Here is a 19262-nt window from a genome sequence, read left to right as displayed (position 1 = left end):
CTACTTGCAGTGCTCAAATGCTCTCACTGTTAGGGGGTCCTCTTTTCTTGGTTTTTGCCATTTTACTCAGCATTTATATACTGCAAGCTATGGCAAATTGATTATCTTTCTAGATGTGGGGCAACTGCCTTCTCTAGGCAGGAATCCACAACTTCTCTGTGATCATAATAATGGTGATGGACCTGTCCTATGGTGACCTATTGTTGTGGTGGAGATATGGTGGGGGAGAAGTGATAAAAATGGTACCAAGATATCATTTGAAAGATGGTGCTTCCAGGAAACCCAGAAAACCCAACTAGTCCCCATGCCATCAGCTCCATGTCCCACCATGGTTTTTACTTTACTCTGCCTGATGCTCCCAGAAATCAGAGCAGAGTAATGGTCTGCCTCTGTCTCTGTCTGTGAAAACACTACTAAACATGACCCACTTTTGTTGTATTACTTTCTGCCTTGTTTGGCTATACAAGACTTACTCTTCACTTTACCAGTGTGTGTCCAGAAGGAAAAAAAAAAATCATACACTAATTTGAACACAGAGAGTGTGTGTAGAGATTTGTTCAGTGCAACAGGTTATTGGAGTACTGAAGGATTGGCTAGTAAGAAAGAAAGATGTATTAGTCTGCTCGGGCTGCCATAACAAAATACCATAGACTGGGTGGCCTACACAACAGAAATGTGTTACAGTTCTGGAGGCTGAGAAGTTCAAGTTCAAAGTGCTGGCTGATTTGGTTTCTGGTGAGGGCCCGCTTTCCCACTTACTAATAGCCACCTTCTTGGTGTGTGCTCATGTGACATCTTCTCTATAAGTACACAAGAGGAGAGAGACTGCAAGCTCTGGTGTCTCTTCTTATAAGAGCACCTCTGTCTTCCTAAGGGTTCTACCCTCATGACTTCATATAAAGCTAATTACTTCCCCAAGGCCCCTCCTCCATGTACCATTACATTCTCAATTAAGGCTTCAAAAAATGAGTTTAAAGAGAATGCATTCAGTCCATAGCAAAAGATAACCACAAAGAATAGGGGAATGGTTGCCATCTCCCCTCGCTGAGAGAGAGCCTCCAAGGAGAAGCTCCCATCCTCCATTCCCAGAGTGAAATCCAGACCTCACTGGGAAAAGGCAAGGCTTAAAGTCACTGAGATGGCACCCTGGTAGAACTGGTTGGAAGTCTGCCCTCTGCAATTGGACAGAAACGCCTTGCCCTCTAAGGTATTAGGGACAAGCTGTCCATAAGATGCCTCACCCGAGGTTCTGCTAAAAGATTATCAAGCTGCTGCAGTGCACACTGCCAGAGTCTTCCAAGCAAGCATTAGAGCCAGGGTGCAGAACCCTTTCCTTTGCAGTCTCTCTCCAGCACCCTAAGCATCAGTGCCAGCTAGCAGAGGAAACTATTTCACAGGTCCGGATCCATTTTCAAAAAACAGGCAAACATTTGGATTTAGAGTGGGAATGCCATAAGCCAATAGCCATCACACTGATTAAAGTAAGAATAAATATCAGCAGAAGCAAACTAAGTGATGAATATATTGTTTGTTAGTAGGATAAATTGCTTTCCAGTGCCCTTCCGAGTTTTATCCATCGCTGCACCGCTTGTGCCTAGGGAAAAATTTTGTCCAATAGAGATGCTCAATAAATATTGTTGAATGAATACCCTAATTGCTTCCATTGTTTTCTCTAATGTTTTTTTTTCTCTTTCTCTTTTTTGACTATAGCCGATGGATGCACAGACTGGTCTGTCGATATCAAGAAATACCAAGTTTTGGTGGGAGAGCCTGTTCGCATCAAATGTGCACTCTTTTATGGTTATATCAGAGCCAATTACTCCCTAGCCCAAAGTGCTGGACTCAGTTTGATGTGGTACAAAAGCTCTGGTCCTGGAGACTTTGAAGAGCCAATAGCCTTTGATGGAAGTAGAATGAGCAAGGAAGAAGACTCCATTTGGTTCCGACCAACGTTACTGCAGGACAGTGGTCTTTATGCCTGTGTTATCAGGTATGCTTTTCATCTTGTTACTGTTGAATCAATGATATCACAGCTTGCTGTCTTATATACCTAGATTTTGTGGCTCTCTCTTTAACCTCAAGGTATTGTCTCAATATTTGTGTGTGTTGCTGCTTTCTAACATTTAGAATCTAAATCATAAAAAGATGGGATTGGAATTTATATTGAGACATTATTTCTGGCTTATGGAGAAAAGAGATACCATCTGGGTATCTACTTATGTTGCCAGAAATTACTAAACACTATGAAATAAAATTTATAGAGGAGGTGAAATGTTGCAAATAAAATGTAAGCAAAGACTTGCAGAAAGGATGCATAGTTTATTGCTAAATGGGTTGTAACATTCTGTTATTGCCCTTCACAGATAGTGCACAGATACCTCTGGTTCACACACATCTGCAAAGATGATTTAAGTAACATGTATGTGCACAGAAAGCAGAAAGCAGCCTTGCCTTGGTAGAAGTACAGAGACTATGTTCCAGATCATTTTGTTAACTAAAAGTGCTGTGCGTGCACTCTTATGCGCTCAGTCGTGTCTGACTCTTTGTGAGCCCATGGACTGTAGCCCACCAGGCTCCTCTGTCCATGAGATGCTCCAGGCAAGAATGCTAGAGTGGGTTGCCATTTCCTCCTACAGGGGATCCTCCCGACCCAGGGATCGAACCCACATCTCCTGGTCTCCAGCATTGGCAGGCGGATTCTTTTACCTTTGAGCCACCTGGGAAGCCATAAAAGTGCTGAGTCAATACAAAAATATTTTGGGTCCCCCCATGCCTTTACTCCACAAAGAAACTGATCACACATCTACATATCTTTGTCTGATTTTGGAAGAGATGTATGTACTTTGCTTAATAATAATGCATTGAGACAATAGCTATGTATCATATTAGCAGTGAAAAACCTCTGTTTAAGCATTTAGCCCCACATGGGCTGTGAATCACACCCTGCATGAATGCTTGCAGATGTCATTGGACTATAAGAACATTGGCTTGGCAGGGTATAGGCATATAGAAAGAGGGTTTAAATTGATTCCTTTGTGTCCCTATTTCAACTTACCAAGAGAAAGCCAAATCTAAAGCAGTTGATTCTCAATTTGGAGAAACTCTCAGAATCATCTAGTATCTTTTTCAAATCAAAATTCAACTTTCACTTCTGAAATTCTCATTGGCAGCTATTATTCCTCTAGCATAAGGATTGTGTCTCCCACTCACCATCAACCTAAAAGAATTACTTTTATGAAGAGTCATGGCTGCAGGTATGTTAGGTTGTCAAAATGGGTGAAAGCCACATGAAGGTTAACTATAATTTTATCTTTTAAACAACATATAAGTTAGAGTTAAGTTTGGAAAATAAAAATGAATGCAAATAAAGTTCTGCTTGGGAAAAATGTCGAATGAATTATATTAATAAAAGAACAAATGCATTATTCCTTTGTCAGCTTTTGTTCTTTCCCTTAAAAATGGGAATCCAACCCTTTTATGTTTCAGCTTAATTCTTAATAGAAGTAGTTTTTGTAGGTACAATGATAATTAATTGCCATACTATGTTGGCAAAGAGCCAACTCATTGGAACAAACCCTGATGCTGGGAAAGATTGAGGGCAAGAGGAGAGGGGGGCAACAGAGAATGAGATGGTTGGATGGCATCACCAACTCAATGGACATGAGTTTGAGCAAACTCCAGGAGAAAGTAAAGGACGGGGAAGCCTGGCATGCTGCAGTCCGTGGGGTCACAAAGAGTCGAACACGACTGAGTGATTGAACAACAATATAGTTAGAGAATACTGTTTGTGCTGGCTATTCCTACTTGAATAATAATAATTTGATTTAATTTCACATCTGCATTTCTTTAAGAAACATGATTTCTGATTATTTATGTGTGTGTAGAGGTGACTCTTTAAGATAGACCAATTTATGTCCTCCTTTATCTGAGATTAGACTTGAGCTGAGTGTCCACAGTCTAACATTTCATTCCATTATTTATTATTGATGGGAAAATAGTGATGTGTTCAGATTAGTAACCTGAATTTCTAAAGCACTGAAGTTGCCATTCTTTGATGTATTTAAATATACATATTGGTCCAATGCTCTGAGAAATTGTACTAAAATGTCTCTGAATTTGTAGTTGCAATAATGAATGAAGGTCACAAAATTTTGAAACCATAACATTTGTCATATGTCCATGTGTCTACATTTTAATGGAAGGTGAAAGTAAAACAAAAACACCTTTAAGTTTTATATGTGTCAAGTGGTATTCTAGAGGAAGCAATGAACTGCAGAAAAGATGCTTTTGTCCCTGGAATTCGAGTGTTCCAATTGATTTGAAGCTAGTGTTGATCTGACTCCCTTTTCCAATTTAAAAAGCAGGACTCAAAATCATTATAAACAGCAGTTTAAGTAGAATGACTTGCTCTTGATGTGAAGGGAGCCCAGGGCTGTTAGTTGAATCATTGACACTTTTTTGTTAGCTCTCAGGTCACACAATTGTCACCATTAGTTCTTAAATAATTCACTTACAAAGAGTTTCAGAAGTTTGAAAACGTTAGCTGCTACTCCAAGGCTCTAGTCTTTCTGATAAGTGCTCTGTGTTATTAACTTATCAATGAAATGGTTTAACGAGTGTTTTCACGTACAACATTTATACCTAAATGGTGTGGTGGTTTAGTCGCTGTCTTGTCCGACCCTTGAGACCACATGGACTGTAGCCTGCCAGGCTTCTCTGTCCATGGGATTCTCCAGGCAAGAATACTGGAGTGGGTTGCCATTTCCTTCTCCATTACACCTAAATGTGTACAATTAAATGATGTAAATAATGCAAACACCTAAAATTACTCTCAGTAGAATGAATAAGAGCTTTCCTACTCCCTTCTGTAAGTAGCCATTTTGGACAGAATAATACCACATCATTCTTTGTTCTGTAGTACCTGGCTCTTTACTCAATTTTCTCCTCCTTGAATGTTTATTTTTACATGAAAAAGTGAGTGAAGGAGATGTGTAACAATTTCTTTTTTTTTCCTTTCATTGCCATTTAATGAATAAGTTTACTTTTTAAAAGAAAAATGTTTTTCTTATCCTCTTGACTCCCAATTTTTAAATACCCCTCTTCGGAGTTATACCCTTTTAACAGTTTCATATGCATATCTGGCTGGTGCTCATGTAAGCAATTTAATGCCTCCTGTATTGTAACAGACTAAGTTGTTTGTCAATCTGTTTTTTGACTGAAATTTTATTTTGTAGATTCATATGCATTTGCAAGATATAGTATAGGGAGGTCCCATGAATCCTTTAGCCAGTTTCCATCAGCAGTGACAGTTTGCAAAACTATAGTACAAAATCATAATCAGAATATTGATGATGCTACATTCAAGATACAGAACAATGTCATCACCTCCAGGATCCCTTCTGTTGTCCATATTCACTTCCCTACCCCAGTCCCAAATCCCTGGCAAACAATAATCTGTTCTCCATATCTACTTTTTGAATGTTTTATAAATGGAATCATAGAGGATATCACCTTTTGGAACTGGGTTTTTCAGTCAACATAATTTCTTTGAAATTCACCCAGGTTGTTCAACGTAGTCTGTTCTTATTTATTGTTAGGTAATGTTACATGATGTGGACATTACCACAGTGTTTATTCACTCATTGAAAGACGTCTCTGTTGTTTGCATTTTTGGTTATTGAAAATAAATCTTCTATGAATACCCATGTACATTTTTAGTGAATATAAGTTTTCATTTATCTGCAATAGATGCTCTAGAGTGAACTTGAGTTGTATGATAGTTGCATGTTTAGTCATATAAGAATTGAAAGTCACTCAGTCATGTCCGACTTTTTGCGACCCCATGGACTGTATAGTCCGTGGAATTCTCCAGGCCAGAATACTGGAGTGCATAGCCTTTCCCTTCTCCAGGGGGTCTTCCAACACAGGGATCAAACCCAGGTCTCCCACATTGCAGGTGGATTCTTTACCAGCTGAGCCACAAGGGAAGCCTGAGAATACTGGAGTGGGTAGCCTGTCCCTTCTCCAGTGGATCTTCCTGACCCAGGAATCAAACCGGGGTCTCCTGCATTGCTGGCAGATTCTTTACCAACTGAGCTATCAGGGAAGCCCCATCATATAAGAAACTGCCGTATTATTTTCCAGAGTAGCAGTACCATTTTATTACATTCCCACCAGCAATATGCGAGTGATCTGGTTTATCCTCATGCTTGCAGCATTTGGTATTGTCACTATTTTTCATTGTAACCATCAGTATATCTTGATATCTCATGATTTTAATTTTCATCTCCCTAATGGCTAATGGGATTTTGTGTGCTGATTTGCCATTTCTGTGCTCATCAGTGAAATATCTGTTTATGTCTTTTGCCCATTTTATAACTGAATTATTTGTGAGCTAACCATTGAGTTTTGAGAATTCTTTCTATATCCTAGGTAGTAATCCTCTTTTGGATATGTGGCTTGCAAATACTTTCTGTCAATCTGTAGTTTGTCTTTTCATCCTCTTAACAGGTTTTTTTGCAGAGCAAAAGTTTTTATTTTTTTCCTTTTATGGATTGTGCTTTTGGTATGAAATATAGGAACTCTTTCCATAGTCTATATCCTTAAACTTTTCTTTTTAAAATTATTGGAGTTTTTACCACTAGTTTCATAGCTTTAAATTTTACTCTCTGCTCCATCTTGAATTAATATTTATATAGGGTATAAAGTTTATTTTGGTCAAGGTGTAGCTTTTTGAATAGATGTCCAGTTGCTCCAGCATCATTTGTTGAAAACATCTAGCTTCCTCCATGGAATTACTTTTGCACATTTATACAAAATCCATTGGGTGGATTTGTGTGGGCAGCAGAGGATGAGATGGTTAGATGGCATAACTGGCTCAATGGATATGAATTTAAGCAAACTTCCGGAGATAGAGGAGGACAGAAGAGCCTGGTGTACTACAGTCCATGGAGTTGCAGAGTTGGATATGACTTAGGAACTGAACAACAACCAGTTTCTAGATTCCGTATTATATACCTTTGATCTATGTGCCTGTTCCTTGGCCAGTACCACTCTGTCTTGGTTAATGTGGCTATAGCTATATAGTAGGACTAGATACCTTTCTTTTCAAGATTCTTTTAACTGTTGTAGGGCCTGTTCTTCTCCAGATAAATTTTAGCATAAGCTTATGTATGTCTACAAAAAAAAAACAATTACAAAAACATACTGGAATAATATTGATAGGAATTGAATTAAACCTATATAACTCAATTTGAGGAAAATTGTTGTCTTTATGTTGGAGCCCACAATCTATGAGTGCAGTAGGTCTCTGCAATTATTTAGGATTTCTTCTTCATCAGCACTTTGTATTTTTCAGCGTACAATCCTGTACACATTTTGTGAAATTTATACATAAGTGTTTCATTTTCTTTGGTGTATTTCTAAATGATAGGGCCTTTTGAATTTCATTTTCACCATGTACATTGTTAGCATTGTTAGAAGTATGATTGATTTTTTTTTTTTTTTTTTTGGAGTAAGGCTGCTTTATACTGCTGTGTCAGCTTCTGCTATACAACAAAGTGAATCAGACAGAAGGATGATTGATTTTTCTGTGTTAATTTCTTTCTAAAAGAGTACTTTTCCAAATTACATATATATAATGTATTTTATCTAGTATCTAGTTCCATTGTCCAAGTCTTGATTTTCTCTTTAGAGACTAATTCTTCTTTCTCATCTGTCAAAAGGTGCTCAGTTAAATCCATTTCAGAAACATTGACTGATCACCAGGTGATATGCTAATGCTAGAATTAAAAAGACTCTAAAAGAAACATGTTTTACCTTCAAATCATTTGCATGAGAGAAAATAAGTGTGCAATAAATTATTATAGATACTGTGGTCACAGTTTAAAATAGAATGGGGTTGTGTCAAGATAGAGAAGCTGCCTTCCTCACAGTCCTCCCCCTTACAATTGAAAAGGCAGATATAATCCAGCAAAGAAACATAGCAGGTTGTGTGCAAGGTGGTAAGAAGGACTGACTAGGAACCTCAAGGCTTGAGACATAACATGACCACACTGCTTCAGTTAACCCTCCAGATAATATTGGCAGGACCAAAGCAGGCAGCTTTGGTCCCTGTGCTATGGTGTCAGAGAAAACTCTTGAGAGTCCCTTGGACAGCAAAGAGATCAAACCAACTAATCCTAAAGGAAATCAACCCTGACTATTCATTGGAAGGACTGATGCTAGAGCTGATGAAAGTGAAAGAGGAGAGTGAAAAAGTTGGTTTAAAGCTCAACATTCAGAAAACTAAGACCATGGCATCTGGTCCTATCACTTCATGGCAAATAGATGGGGAAACAGTGGCAGACTTTTTTTTTGGGGGGGGGGGCTCCAAAATCACTGCAGATGGTGACTGCAACCATGAAATTAAAAGACGTTTGTTCCTTGGAAGGAAAGTTATGACCAACTTAGATAGCATGTTAAAAAGCAGAGGCATTACTTTGCCAACAACGGTCCGTCTAGTCAAGACTATGGTTTTTCCAGTAGTCATGTATGGATGTGAGAGTTGGACTATAAAGAAAGCTGAGCACCAAAGAATTGATGCTTTTGAACTGTGGTGCTGGAGAAGACTTGTTCTGCAAGGAGATCCAACCTGTCCATCCTAAAGGAAGTCAGTCCTAAATATTCATTGGAAGGACTGATGTTGAAGCTGAAACTCCAATACTTTGGCCACCTCACACGAAGAGTTGATTCTTTGGAAAAGACCCTGATGCTGGGAGAGATTGGGGGCAGGAGGATAAGGGAAAGACAGAGGATAAGATGGTTGGATGGCATCACTGACTCAATGAACATGAGTTTGAGTAAACTCCAGGAGTTGGTGGTGGACAGGGAGGCCTGGCGTGCTGCAGTTCATGGGATCGCAAAGAGTCAGACATGACTGAGCCACTGAACTGAACTGATAATCCAATATTTTTTTTTTAAATAAAAGCTATTGGTGACTATGCACCATGTCAGATCTGTTAAATACCAATGTCAGGTGATTCTTTTTTTAAAAAATTGGGAATACATGTAAATCCATGGCTGATTCATATCAATGTATGACAAAACCCACTGGAAAAAAATAATAATAAAAAAAAAAAAAAAAAGAAGTAGCAGATAAAAAAAAATTTATTTATTTACTTTAATTGGAGGCTAATTACTTTACAGTATTGTGGTGGTTTTTGCCATACACTGACATGAATCAGCCATGGATTTACATGTGTTCCCCATCCTGAACCCCCCTCCCACCTCCCTCCCCTTCCCATCCCTCTGGGTCATCCCAGTGCACCAGCCCTGAGCACTTGTCTCATGCATCCAACCTGGACTGGCGATCTGTTTCACTATAGATAATATACATGTTTCGATGCTATTCTCTCAAATCACCCCACCCTCGCCTTCTCCCACAGAGTCCAAAAGTCTGTTCTTTACATCTGTGTTTCTTTTGCTGTCTCGCATTTAGGGTCATCGTTGCCATCTTTCTAAATTCCATATGTATGTGGTAATATACTGTATTGGTGTTTTTCTTTCTGACTTACTTCACTCTGTATAATAGGCTCCAGTTTCATCTACCTCATTAGAACTGATTCAAATGCATTCTTCTTAATATCTGAGTAATATTCCATGGTGTATATGTACCACAGCTTTCTTATCCATTCATCTGCCCATGGACATCTAGGTCGCTTCCATGTCCTGGCTATTGTAAACAGTGCTGTGATGAACATTGGTGTACACACATCTGTTTCAATTCTGGTTTCCTCTGTGTGTATGCCCAGCAGTGGGATTACTGGGTCGTGATGTTTCTTTTATGCAGTCAGTTTATTAATCATTGCTCCCTGATTCTTCTTATTATTCCACTAGCTTCACTTAATAAGTACTTAATGACTCAAAAAATAATTCCAAACATTTTCACCAGCACTAGAAGAAGTATATTTTCAGTTTCCTAATAGTCCCCTCTTTCTGTTTGTCCAAAAGACACATTGACTTCAACATGTACCAAAATGTATTTTGATACTTACTTCAACAAAGCTGTCTCCTCCTCAGATGTTTCCTTTTTTTAATGCATAGAATCACTGTTATTCCAGCAACACCATCTAGAAAATTATCACTTATCATTCTTTACATTGCCTTAATTGCTACCAAGATCTGTCTGATCTACCATTAGAAATGTCTTTTGGATTTATTTTTTGTTGTTCATGCTAATTTCTACTCTGTCCTCTTAAATGAGGACACTGTGAGTGCACTGTCCTCTTAAATGATTTCTCTGCCTCCAGATTTTTCCTGTTAGTGTTACCATTCCTCACTGCTGTGGAATTACATGTCCACAACAGAGATCTTATTAAATTTCTCTACCTAAAAGTTCTTAATGGGCCCTATTACCCAATATGAAGTCTGAAGACTTTGTTTGACATACATGTTCCTTTATAACTCAGCTGCAAATTTTCCTTCTAGACTCATCTTTGGTGTTTGTCTCTGTGGATACTTTGTGCTATGGTCTCACCATCCTGCCTGCTGTTTGCAGATTAAAGTATAAATTTACCTTACTCTTTTACTTTTTGTTCCTTCCTCTGAAATCCCATTTTTTCACTGCTATCTGAAGAATGTAGAGCTATTTCTTATAGAAGATCCAGTATGTGTTCATTGTCTTTCTACTTCTATCAAACTGCTCCAAAGACAATTGTTTCAGTTATCTATTATGTGGGGGAAACACTTCCAAACCAAGGGGTTAGAAATAGCAACTACTTAATTTACATATGATTCTGCAATGTGGGCTGGACTTGACTGGGTGGGTCGTCTGCTGATTTTCACCATAGTCACTTGAGGCTGGAATCAACTGGATACAGGATTTGCTCTGTCCGTAATCCTCAGGGCCTCCATGTGGTCTTTCCAGCTGTCTCTCCAGCAAGATAACCAGGCAATTTATATGGCAACTCGGACAGTATGGAGACTTATCAAGCATCTATTTGTATCATGCTTACTAATATCCAATTAGTCGAGTCTAGAGCTAATAGGGAAGAAAACTTTACAAGAGCTTGAATTGCACAAGATGTGGGTTTTTGGTGGGACCACCAAAATAACAGTACAGCAGAGTCTGCCCGTTAGCTTCTAGTAATCCATGCCCTGACACATACAAAATATACTCACCCTATTCCTAAGAGCCCTGGAATCTTATCATGACCTCAGGATAAGGCTAAAAGTCCAGGATCTCATTCTTGTCTCGTTCAGTCGCTCTTTTGTGTCTGATTCTTTGCAACCCCATGGACTGCAGCATGGCAGGCTTCCCTGTCTTTCACCATCTCCAGGAGCTTGCTCAAGCTCATGTCCATTGATTGAGTTGGTGATGCCATCCAACCATCTCATCCTCTGTCATCCCCTTCTCCTGCCACCCTCAATCTTTCCCAGCATCAGGGTCTTTCCCAATGAGTCAGTTCTTCGCTTCAGGTGACCAAAGTATTGGAGCGTCAGCTTCAGCATCAGTCTTTCCAATGGATACAGGGTTGATTTCCTTTAGGACTGACTGGTTGGATCTCCTTGCAGTCCAAGGAACTCTCAAGATTCTTCTCCAGCACCACAGCTCAAAAGCATCAATTCTTCAGTGTTCAGCCTTCTTTATGGTTCAACTCTCACATCCATACATGACTACTGGAAAAACCATAGCTTTGACTAGATGGACCTTTGTCAGCAAAGTGATCTCTGCTTTTTATATGCTGTCTAGGTTTGTCATAACTTTTCTTCTAAGGAGCAAACTTCTTTTAATTTCATGGCTGCAGTCACCATCTGCAGTGATTTTGGATCCCAAGAAAATGAAGTCTGTCACTATTTCTATTGTTTCCCCATTTATTTGCCACACATGAAGTGATGGGACAGGATGCCATGATCTTAAAAACTGATGCCGTGAGTTTTTTGAATGTTGAGTTTTAAGCCAGATTTTTCACTGGATCTCATTACCTATGTGTGAATGAGGTTCTTCATGCCTAATTCCTTGAGTACAGCTCTTCAGGAGTTGCTCCTCTTGAAGTCTGTGAACTCGAAAGACTTGTTATCTAGCCCTTATACACCCAACATTCTGTAGTCAGACAGGAATAAGATAACTAAACTAAATAATCCTATTTAAAGTGGGTGGAAGGTGGGGAGGGATGTGGGAGGTGGGTAGGGATGGGGGGACACATGTACTCCTGTGGCTGATTCATGTCAATGTATGGCAAAAACCACCACAATATTGTAAAGTAATTAGCCTCCAATTAAAATAAATAAACTTAGAAGAAAAAAAAACGAAAATGATATGAATGTATGACAAAACCCACTGGAAAAAAAAATAATAATAATAAAAATTAAAAAAAAAAAAAAAAAACAAAAATGGGTGGAAGGTACAGAGCAGTTACTGTCCTATAGCCATTCTGAAATCCAACTAGGCACACATCAGTAGTTTTTTGGTTAGGGCCCAGTTCTGCTTAGTGGGATTGATTCTCTGTGCTTCTTGGGTCCATCCTCTTTTTTTTTTTTTTAACTTAAACTTTATCAACAAAGTAGTAAGATTCCTTAAAATGCTGTGCACCTTTTATGTATTCAATTATGTAGCTGTTCCATTTAACAGAGGCGACACCCACAACATTTGGGTTGGCCAAAAAGTTCCTTTGTCTGGGGTACATTGTTCAATAAAGATCTTCATGAAAGTGAAAAATGTCTTGCATTTCTACCTAACCCTGAATGAGCTTTTGGGCCAAAGCAATATATTTAAGACTAATATCTCTCTACTTTCAAGTCAGGATGCTGGAAGATAGTACCCCAAATTCTTAGACACCCCTTTGCTCAGCTAGTGTTAGTGTATGCCTCATAGAACTTCACAGCTAAGTATCTTAGGGTTTTCCTCCAAGACCCTTTAAGCAACCTTTTATGGATGATAGAGTATGCGTAGCATCCCAAACTTATTACCACTGATATGATTTCCCCTCAGAATCAATGTGAGATAGTGTTTGTCACTGAGAATGTACCCACAAGATAGTTACTGAATAAAATACTTAGTGATTGGAGCTAGTGTTCTTAGAGTGCCTTGTAGAAAACACTGGCATAAGCCAAAATTACACCATTTGCTGATTCCTATCATTTTCCAGAAAAAAAGTAAAACAATTCTGTTTCTTAAGACATCTTTTCTAAAAAAAAAAAAAAAAAAAAGGAAAAAAAAAAGACATCTTTTCTGAAACTAACACCAGTTATGAACTGCTTTTGGTGTTCCAGTTTTAGTCTCTCCCTGTATTAGACCTTCCCTGTCACCAGGTGGAAGTAAATGGTACTAAGTTAGGCCTAAAAGACCAACAAGGAACAGCTTTTAGTAGAAATAATTTTTCATTCATTTTAATCTGTATGATAGTGTATAATTTTAGTATGTATTACTGTTTCATGTGATTGTTGCTTAAAAATCAAGTCATTTGGGATCAAAGGATAAATAACGTTAGCATCATTTTAGAAAGCCTTCAACATTAATGCCACAAGGAGTCTTCATTTGTTCCAAGGCAATCAAAGTGCATATAAATGTTTTATAACCTAGCCAGAAATCTTAATGATCAGATGCATATGTGTCTTAAGGACCTGAAGTAGTTTCACTTTTTGGTCTCCTAATTGTTAAACTACCTCTTTTGATTGAAACCACAGTATACCCTTGAGAATATCACCTATAATTTATAGGTTATAAAAAATGCAGTTAAGCCCTACATAAGGTAGTCCTTTAAACAATCCATATACAATTGAAAGTCTTTAAAATAAGGTTTCAAGTCTGGATGCAGTGTCTTTTTATGGATGATAAACTGAAATTGCAGCACTGCACATCAGTTATTCTTTCTGTTATCTTTTGGTGGGAACCTGTGCTTCTTGCCATTATAGGCCTCAAAGAGAATTTTCGGTTGTATAATTCTGATAATACTTGGAGATTGTGCTGAGGTGGTAAATCAACCTAGATCCAATACTGAAGTTTACCCTTCTTTCCATGCCTGAGACATGAAGATGTTTTCTAGAAGGATCAAACTATATTTCAATAGGGCAATGATAAGCCAGATTGTTGTCTTGAGTGCTTTCTTTTCAGAAACAGCAAACCCAATTGTTGCAAGTAAAAGCCTAAAGCAGTGTGAATTGCCTAGTCAGTTTATGGGTTTTTTAAAGCATCCTGAAAATAAATGCACTCAGCAGCCATTTTTTTTAATACTAAGAAGATGAAATAAATTCTGCTCAACTGATGTTGGGATAGTTTCTTAGATCACTGATTAAGAAAGATGTTGAACTTCTTCAAATCAATGGTGGCAGGTTCAGGGAAGGGAGACTTATAAATTTTCTGCAAAAAGTATCAAACCAGTATGGAATTGGTGGGCTATTGAAAAAAGATACATTTGTAAAATAATTAGGTGCATAAAGTTTAATTCTGAGTTTTTTTGTACACTTTTATTTTTTTCTCTTTAGGTAAAATGAATCACTATGAGCCCTTTTCAGTCATGGCTATAACGTGTACATTTATCATATTTTGCAAATATTACTAAATGTCTATGACATGACATAAATGATATGTACCATGAGGAAATTTTAAAATTGGAAACAATATGCGTGCCAGTCCTAGAGGCCATTGACAGTCTAGTAAGACTATTGGTGGTTATACTTTCGTACTCTGATTATTTTTTATTTATAAAAAATTTTCTTTAAAAAAAGGGGGACTGCTAATATTGGTGCAGGAACAAAGATAAAGTGAATGGGCCAAATAAAGTAGTAGCAGCTGATCAGGAAAGTTTAGGATAAGTGGAAAAATTTGAATACAATTACCCAAGGTTCTTTCTCAGTCTAATTTTATGTCTGGTTCCCAAGTGAAAAATAGTAACAATAACCTAATGACTGTAGAGAAGACAATAAAGAGACTGTTTACAGAAGGGCTCACAAAGAGCTTGTAGTTTGAGCAGGACTTTGAGAAATAAACACATGGCTAGGGGAAGTATAATGGAGAAAGTTTTCCCTGTCAGAAAGGTCTCTTGACAACACAGATGTAGAGAACAAGTATATGGACACCAAGGGTGAAAGGGGGTGGGTGGGATAAATTAGGAGATTGAGATTGATGTATATACACGATTGATACTATGTATAAAATAGACAGCTAATGAGGACCTACTGTATAGCACAGGGAACTCTACACAATGCTCTGTGGTGACCTAAATGGAAATAAAATCCAAAAAAGAGGGGATGTATGTATATGAATAGCTGATTCATTTTGCTGTACAGTGGAAACTAACTCAACATTGTAAAGCAGCTATACTCCAATAAAAATTGTTTTTAAAAAGACTAATATAAGAAAAATTAAACAATGACCTAGAGCAAGGGTTGGCAAACTATTTTCTGTAAGGGGTCAGATGGTATAAACAATATCTCTGTTGCAGATATTCAACTCTGCTATCGTAGCAGGAAGGAGTCACAGACAATACATAAAGGAATGAGTTTGGCTATGCTCAAAAAACCTTTCCAAAGTGATGGAGGTATTTAGCCTGCAGGCTAACGTTTGCTGACCTCTGATCTAGAAAATGGCTTGCAACCTGCATATAGTTAAGCCAAGAGTAGAAACTGCGGTTGTTATTCACAAAGGCAAAAAGAAAAACACAGTCTATTCATAACAGAGTGATTAGATCAGTTTTGTTGGAAGATGGGGTTTTGGAGATATGATGAAAGAGAAGACTTGTAAAGATGGGTAAAACAGATGCTAAGACCTAAATGGCAGATAAGTATAAAGCAAGGATTAGAAAGGTAAAGCAGTTTTTTCAGAATTATGTTGCAGAAAGTATGTGAATGTTTACAGAAATGGGAATGTGGGAAACAGGTGTGGAGTTTTTGCAATAATTAGGCCGTGGAGTTATGGGGACTATGGTTAGAGTATGAATGGTAGGAATAACAAGGAAAAAAAGGTTCAAGATCACTTTTGGAAGTTAAAAATACATCACAGATAGTGCTTTACTGGATGTTGCTATGGGAAACAAATAAAAGGAAAAAAAGACAAGCAAGAGGTACATCATACTAGTTTTCCAGTATAAACCTAAACATTTTCACTGCAAAATCTGAGGGTCTTGGTAAATAAAATCGCCTTAGTTTTAAACCATTGTTCTCGGGAAGTCTTAAATAGAGTTCTCTACCATTGCTCCTTGACACAGCACTTGAAGAAAGAGATCTGGGGTCCTTTCTAGGTTCTCTGTTAGTCTACTTACTAGTCTTTAAAAAAAATTGAAATCCATACTTCATTCAGGTTTCTTTTTTAGACCATTAGCTCCGTAAGGGCAGAGATTTAACATCTGCTTCATCTTCACGTCTCTGGTTATGCATATATGACCACTGAGATCTGAGCAAAGAAAGATGTTTTGATCAGTTGTCAGCTTTGGGAACAGGCTATTTGTATATAACAAGAATTTAGAAGTAACAGTAGTTTAAGTGCAAGAAACTTTCTGCTCAAAGGTTCCAGAATCAAAATTCCAGATACAGGCAGTTTGGAGCTTACATGATGTCTATTGTCTAGGCCTCAGGTTTGTTTTCTATCCCCGCTCTGTCCTCCCTGGGGTGTGATCTTCATCTTTGTTTTCCAAGATGAAGCTCTGTACGTCATCTCCATGTTAATATAAGCAGCAGTATGTAATGAAAGGAACAAATAACATGGCTCTTTCTGCTTTAAGAACAAGACACAGAGGTTATCTGCCTAACTTCTCCTTACATCTCATGGGCTAGAACTAGTTCACATAATTATTAATACATCAAATGGTATTGGTGGCTGGGATATGTAGTTTTATTAGTAGTACCCATATGCCTGCTAACAATATAGAGGTCTATTACTGGGGATCTTAAATTATTTCCCTAAAAAACAAAAGCCCAAGACAGGGATTCTTGTGCAAATGGTCTACTGAGGAGTATACTCAGCATTACACCTACAGGGGAAAAAGCCAGGAAAAGAAGAGTTTTCAAAAGTCTAGACTCATCCTGATCCCACAGGGAGCTGTGAAACATAAACTGCACCACATAATTTATCCTCCCTTGAAGCAAAGGGGCAGGGCCTAGACTTTGCAGTCGTCCCCATCCAGACGGCTCTTGTCATGCTAAGGTGAGTCTCTAGGGAAGGATAGAGGTGTGGGCTTATCCAGTCAACACTCACAGCGGCTGAGGTATGGGTACCTGCTGGTGAAGCAATTCTGAGTGGAACACCAAAAGTATCTGCTACACTAAGGAAGAAGGGGAAACAGATATTGAGGGGAAATTAGTAGCTGATTTTGGCACAGCAAAGAAGCATCCCTCCACAAATATTATAATGACTCAATATTTTGTTTTTGCCAAGTGAAACTGTGAAAGTGTTAGTCGCTCAGTCCTGTCTGACTCTTTGTGACCCCATGGACTGTAGCCCATCAGGCTCCTCTGTCCATGGGATTCTCCAGGCAAAAATACTGGAGTGGGCAACCATGCCCTTTTTCCAGGGGATCTTCCTGAACTGGGGATTGAACCCGTGTCTCCTGCATTGCAGGCAGATTCTTTACCAGGTGAGCCACCAGGAAATCCCCAATTTTGTGCCTTGCATGTGGTAAACATTCTGTCAGTGTTTGTTGAATGAATAATGAATATTCTTGTAAAAAATTTATTTATTTATTTTAATTGGAGGATAATTGCTCTTACCTTACAATATTGTGATGGTTTTTGCCATACATCAACATGAACTGGCCATAGGTATACATGTGTCCCCTCCATCCTGAACCCCCTCCTGCCTCCCTTCCCACGCTATTCCCTCCAGGTTGTCACAGAACACTGGCTTTGGGTGCCCTGCTTCATGCATTGAACTCACACTGGTCATCCATTTTACATATGGTAATGTACATGTTTCAATGCTATTCTCTCACATCATCCCCTCCTCTCCTCTCAGTGAATCCAAAAGTCTGTTTAAGTCTGTCTCCTTTGCTACCCTGCACATAGGATCATTGGTACCATCTTTCTAAATTCCATATATATGCACTAATGTATGATTTTTGTCTTTCTCCTTCTGACTTACTTCACTCTATATAATAGGCTTTAGGTTCATCCACCTCATTAGTACTGACTAAAATGCATTCCTTTTTATAGCTGAGTAATATTCTATTGTGTATATGTACCACAACTTCTTTACCCATTCATCTGCTGACAGATATCTAGATTGCTTCCATGTCCTAGCTATTGTGTACATAGTGCTAGTAATTCATATTCTTGAGCAAACTTCTATTTTTTTATTTGCACAGTCTTCCTTCTTTAACACTTCTGAAAGGATTAAGCAGTATTAATATTCTGAATACTACCATACCTACCCCCAACATATGCATATACATCATACCCTCAACACTCTCCGTCTGCCCAGAATCACTCAGAGCCAATTATGAATTACCTCATCAACATTCCTGAAGAAGGATTGGCTGTTCTCACAAATACTTCTAGTTCTGGTTCCAGGAAAACTTTTCATTCTCCAGGAAAGGAATAGACACTAGCTTACTCTCATTAGGATATATACACATTTCATGTAGTCATCTCTAAAGCTTAGGTGAAGAATCAGTAAGACCTTTGTCATCAGTTACCATGGCCTCGATTTCTGCAGGTTTTACAGTAGCATTTCCGGCTTTCAGGCAGGTCTCCATTTAGTAACCGCTTCATGATATAGAATCTAACGTTATAAACTGAAAACTTAAAAATTAATTGAATAAGAACTTAACTGATTGCTTTATATCTCACAGTTACAGATCCCCATTTTCCTATGAATGATATAAAAGATAGTTGTATAAAAGAGTCAGGGTTATAGAGTAAATGAGTAATATTTGCAATATGGTCCAGTGGTTTCAGGAAAATGTTTTGTATTGCCCTAAAGGCCAAAAAGAAACAAAGGAAAATAAATAAAAACATCACTTTAAATCAATATCACATCATTAGCTATAGTTCATATTATAGAAGGCTGACTTCAGTAAGATAGTTTATTCTTTCGTGTAAAGTAAATTTAAGCCATGCAATCTTGAACTTGTATGATAGTTTCAGGGTTTCTCAGGCCCCAGTTGGAGTGCTTAGCATGTGGTTTCCATTCACAAGGTCACTCCACTGTCCTAGTGCAGCCATAGAACTGAATTTTAAATGTTATTTAATTTGAATAGCCACATGTGGCTCTTAGCCTTTGTTTTGAAATGGTGAAATCAAATCATTATTGGCTTTTTCCTATAATATGTTTATATTATAGTTATATTTTG

General features: G+C 38.1%; 1 protein-coding gene across 1 annotated transcript in view; it reads left to right on the top strand.

The window, feature by feature from the left end:
* Positions 1–886: 886 nt before the first annotated feature.
* Positions 887–19262, top strand: part of IL1RAPL1 (interleukin 1 receptor accessory protein like 1) — a 674106-nt gene continuing 655730 nt past the window's right edge. The window contains exons 1-2 of the mRNA XM_061137691.1: positions 887–932; positions 1711–1990. Coding sequence (XP_060993674.1) covers positions 887–932; positions 1711–1990 — 326 coding nt within the window. The remainder of the gene's footprint in view (positions 933–1710; positions 1991–19262) is intronic.

This window comes from Dama dama, chromosome X (assembly GCF_033118175.1).
Source record: "Dama dama isolate Ldn47 chromosome X, ASM3311817v1, whole genome shotgun sequence".
Classification (NCBI taxonomy): domain Eukaryota; kingdom Metazoa; phylum Chordata; class Mammalia; order Artiodactyla; family Cervidae; genus Dama; species Dama dama.
This window is presented reverse-complemented; position numbering and strand designations above follow the sequence as displayed.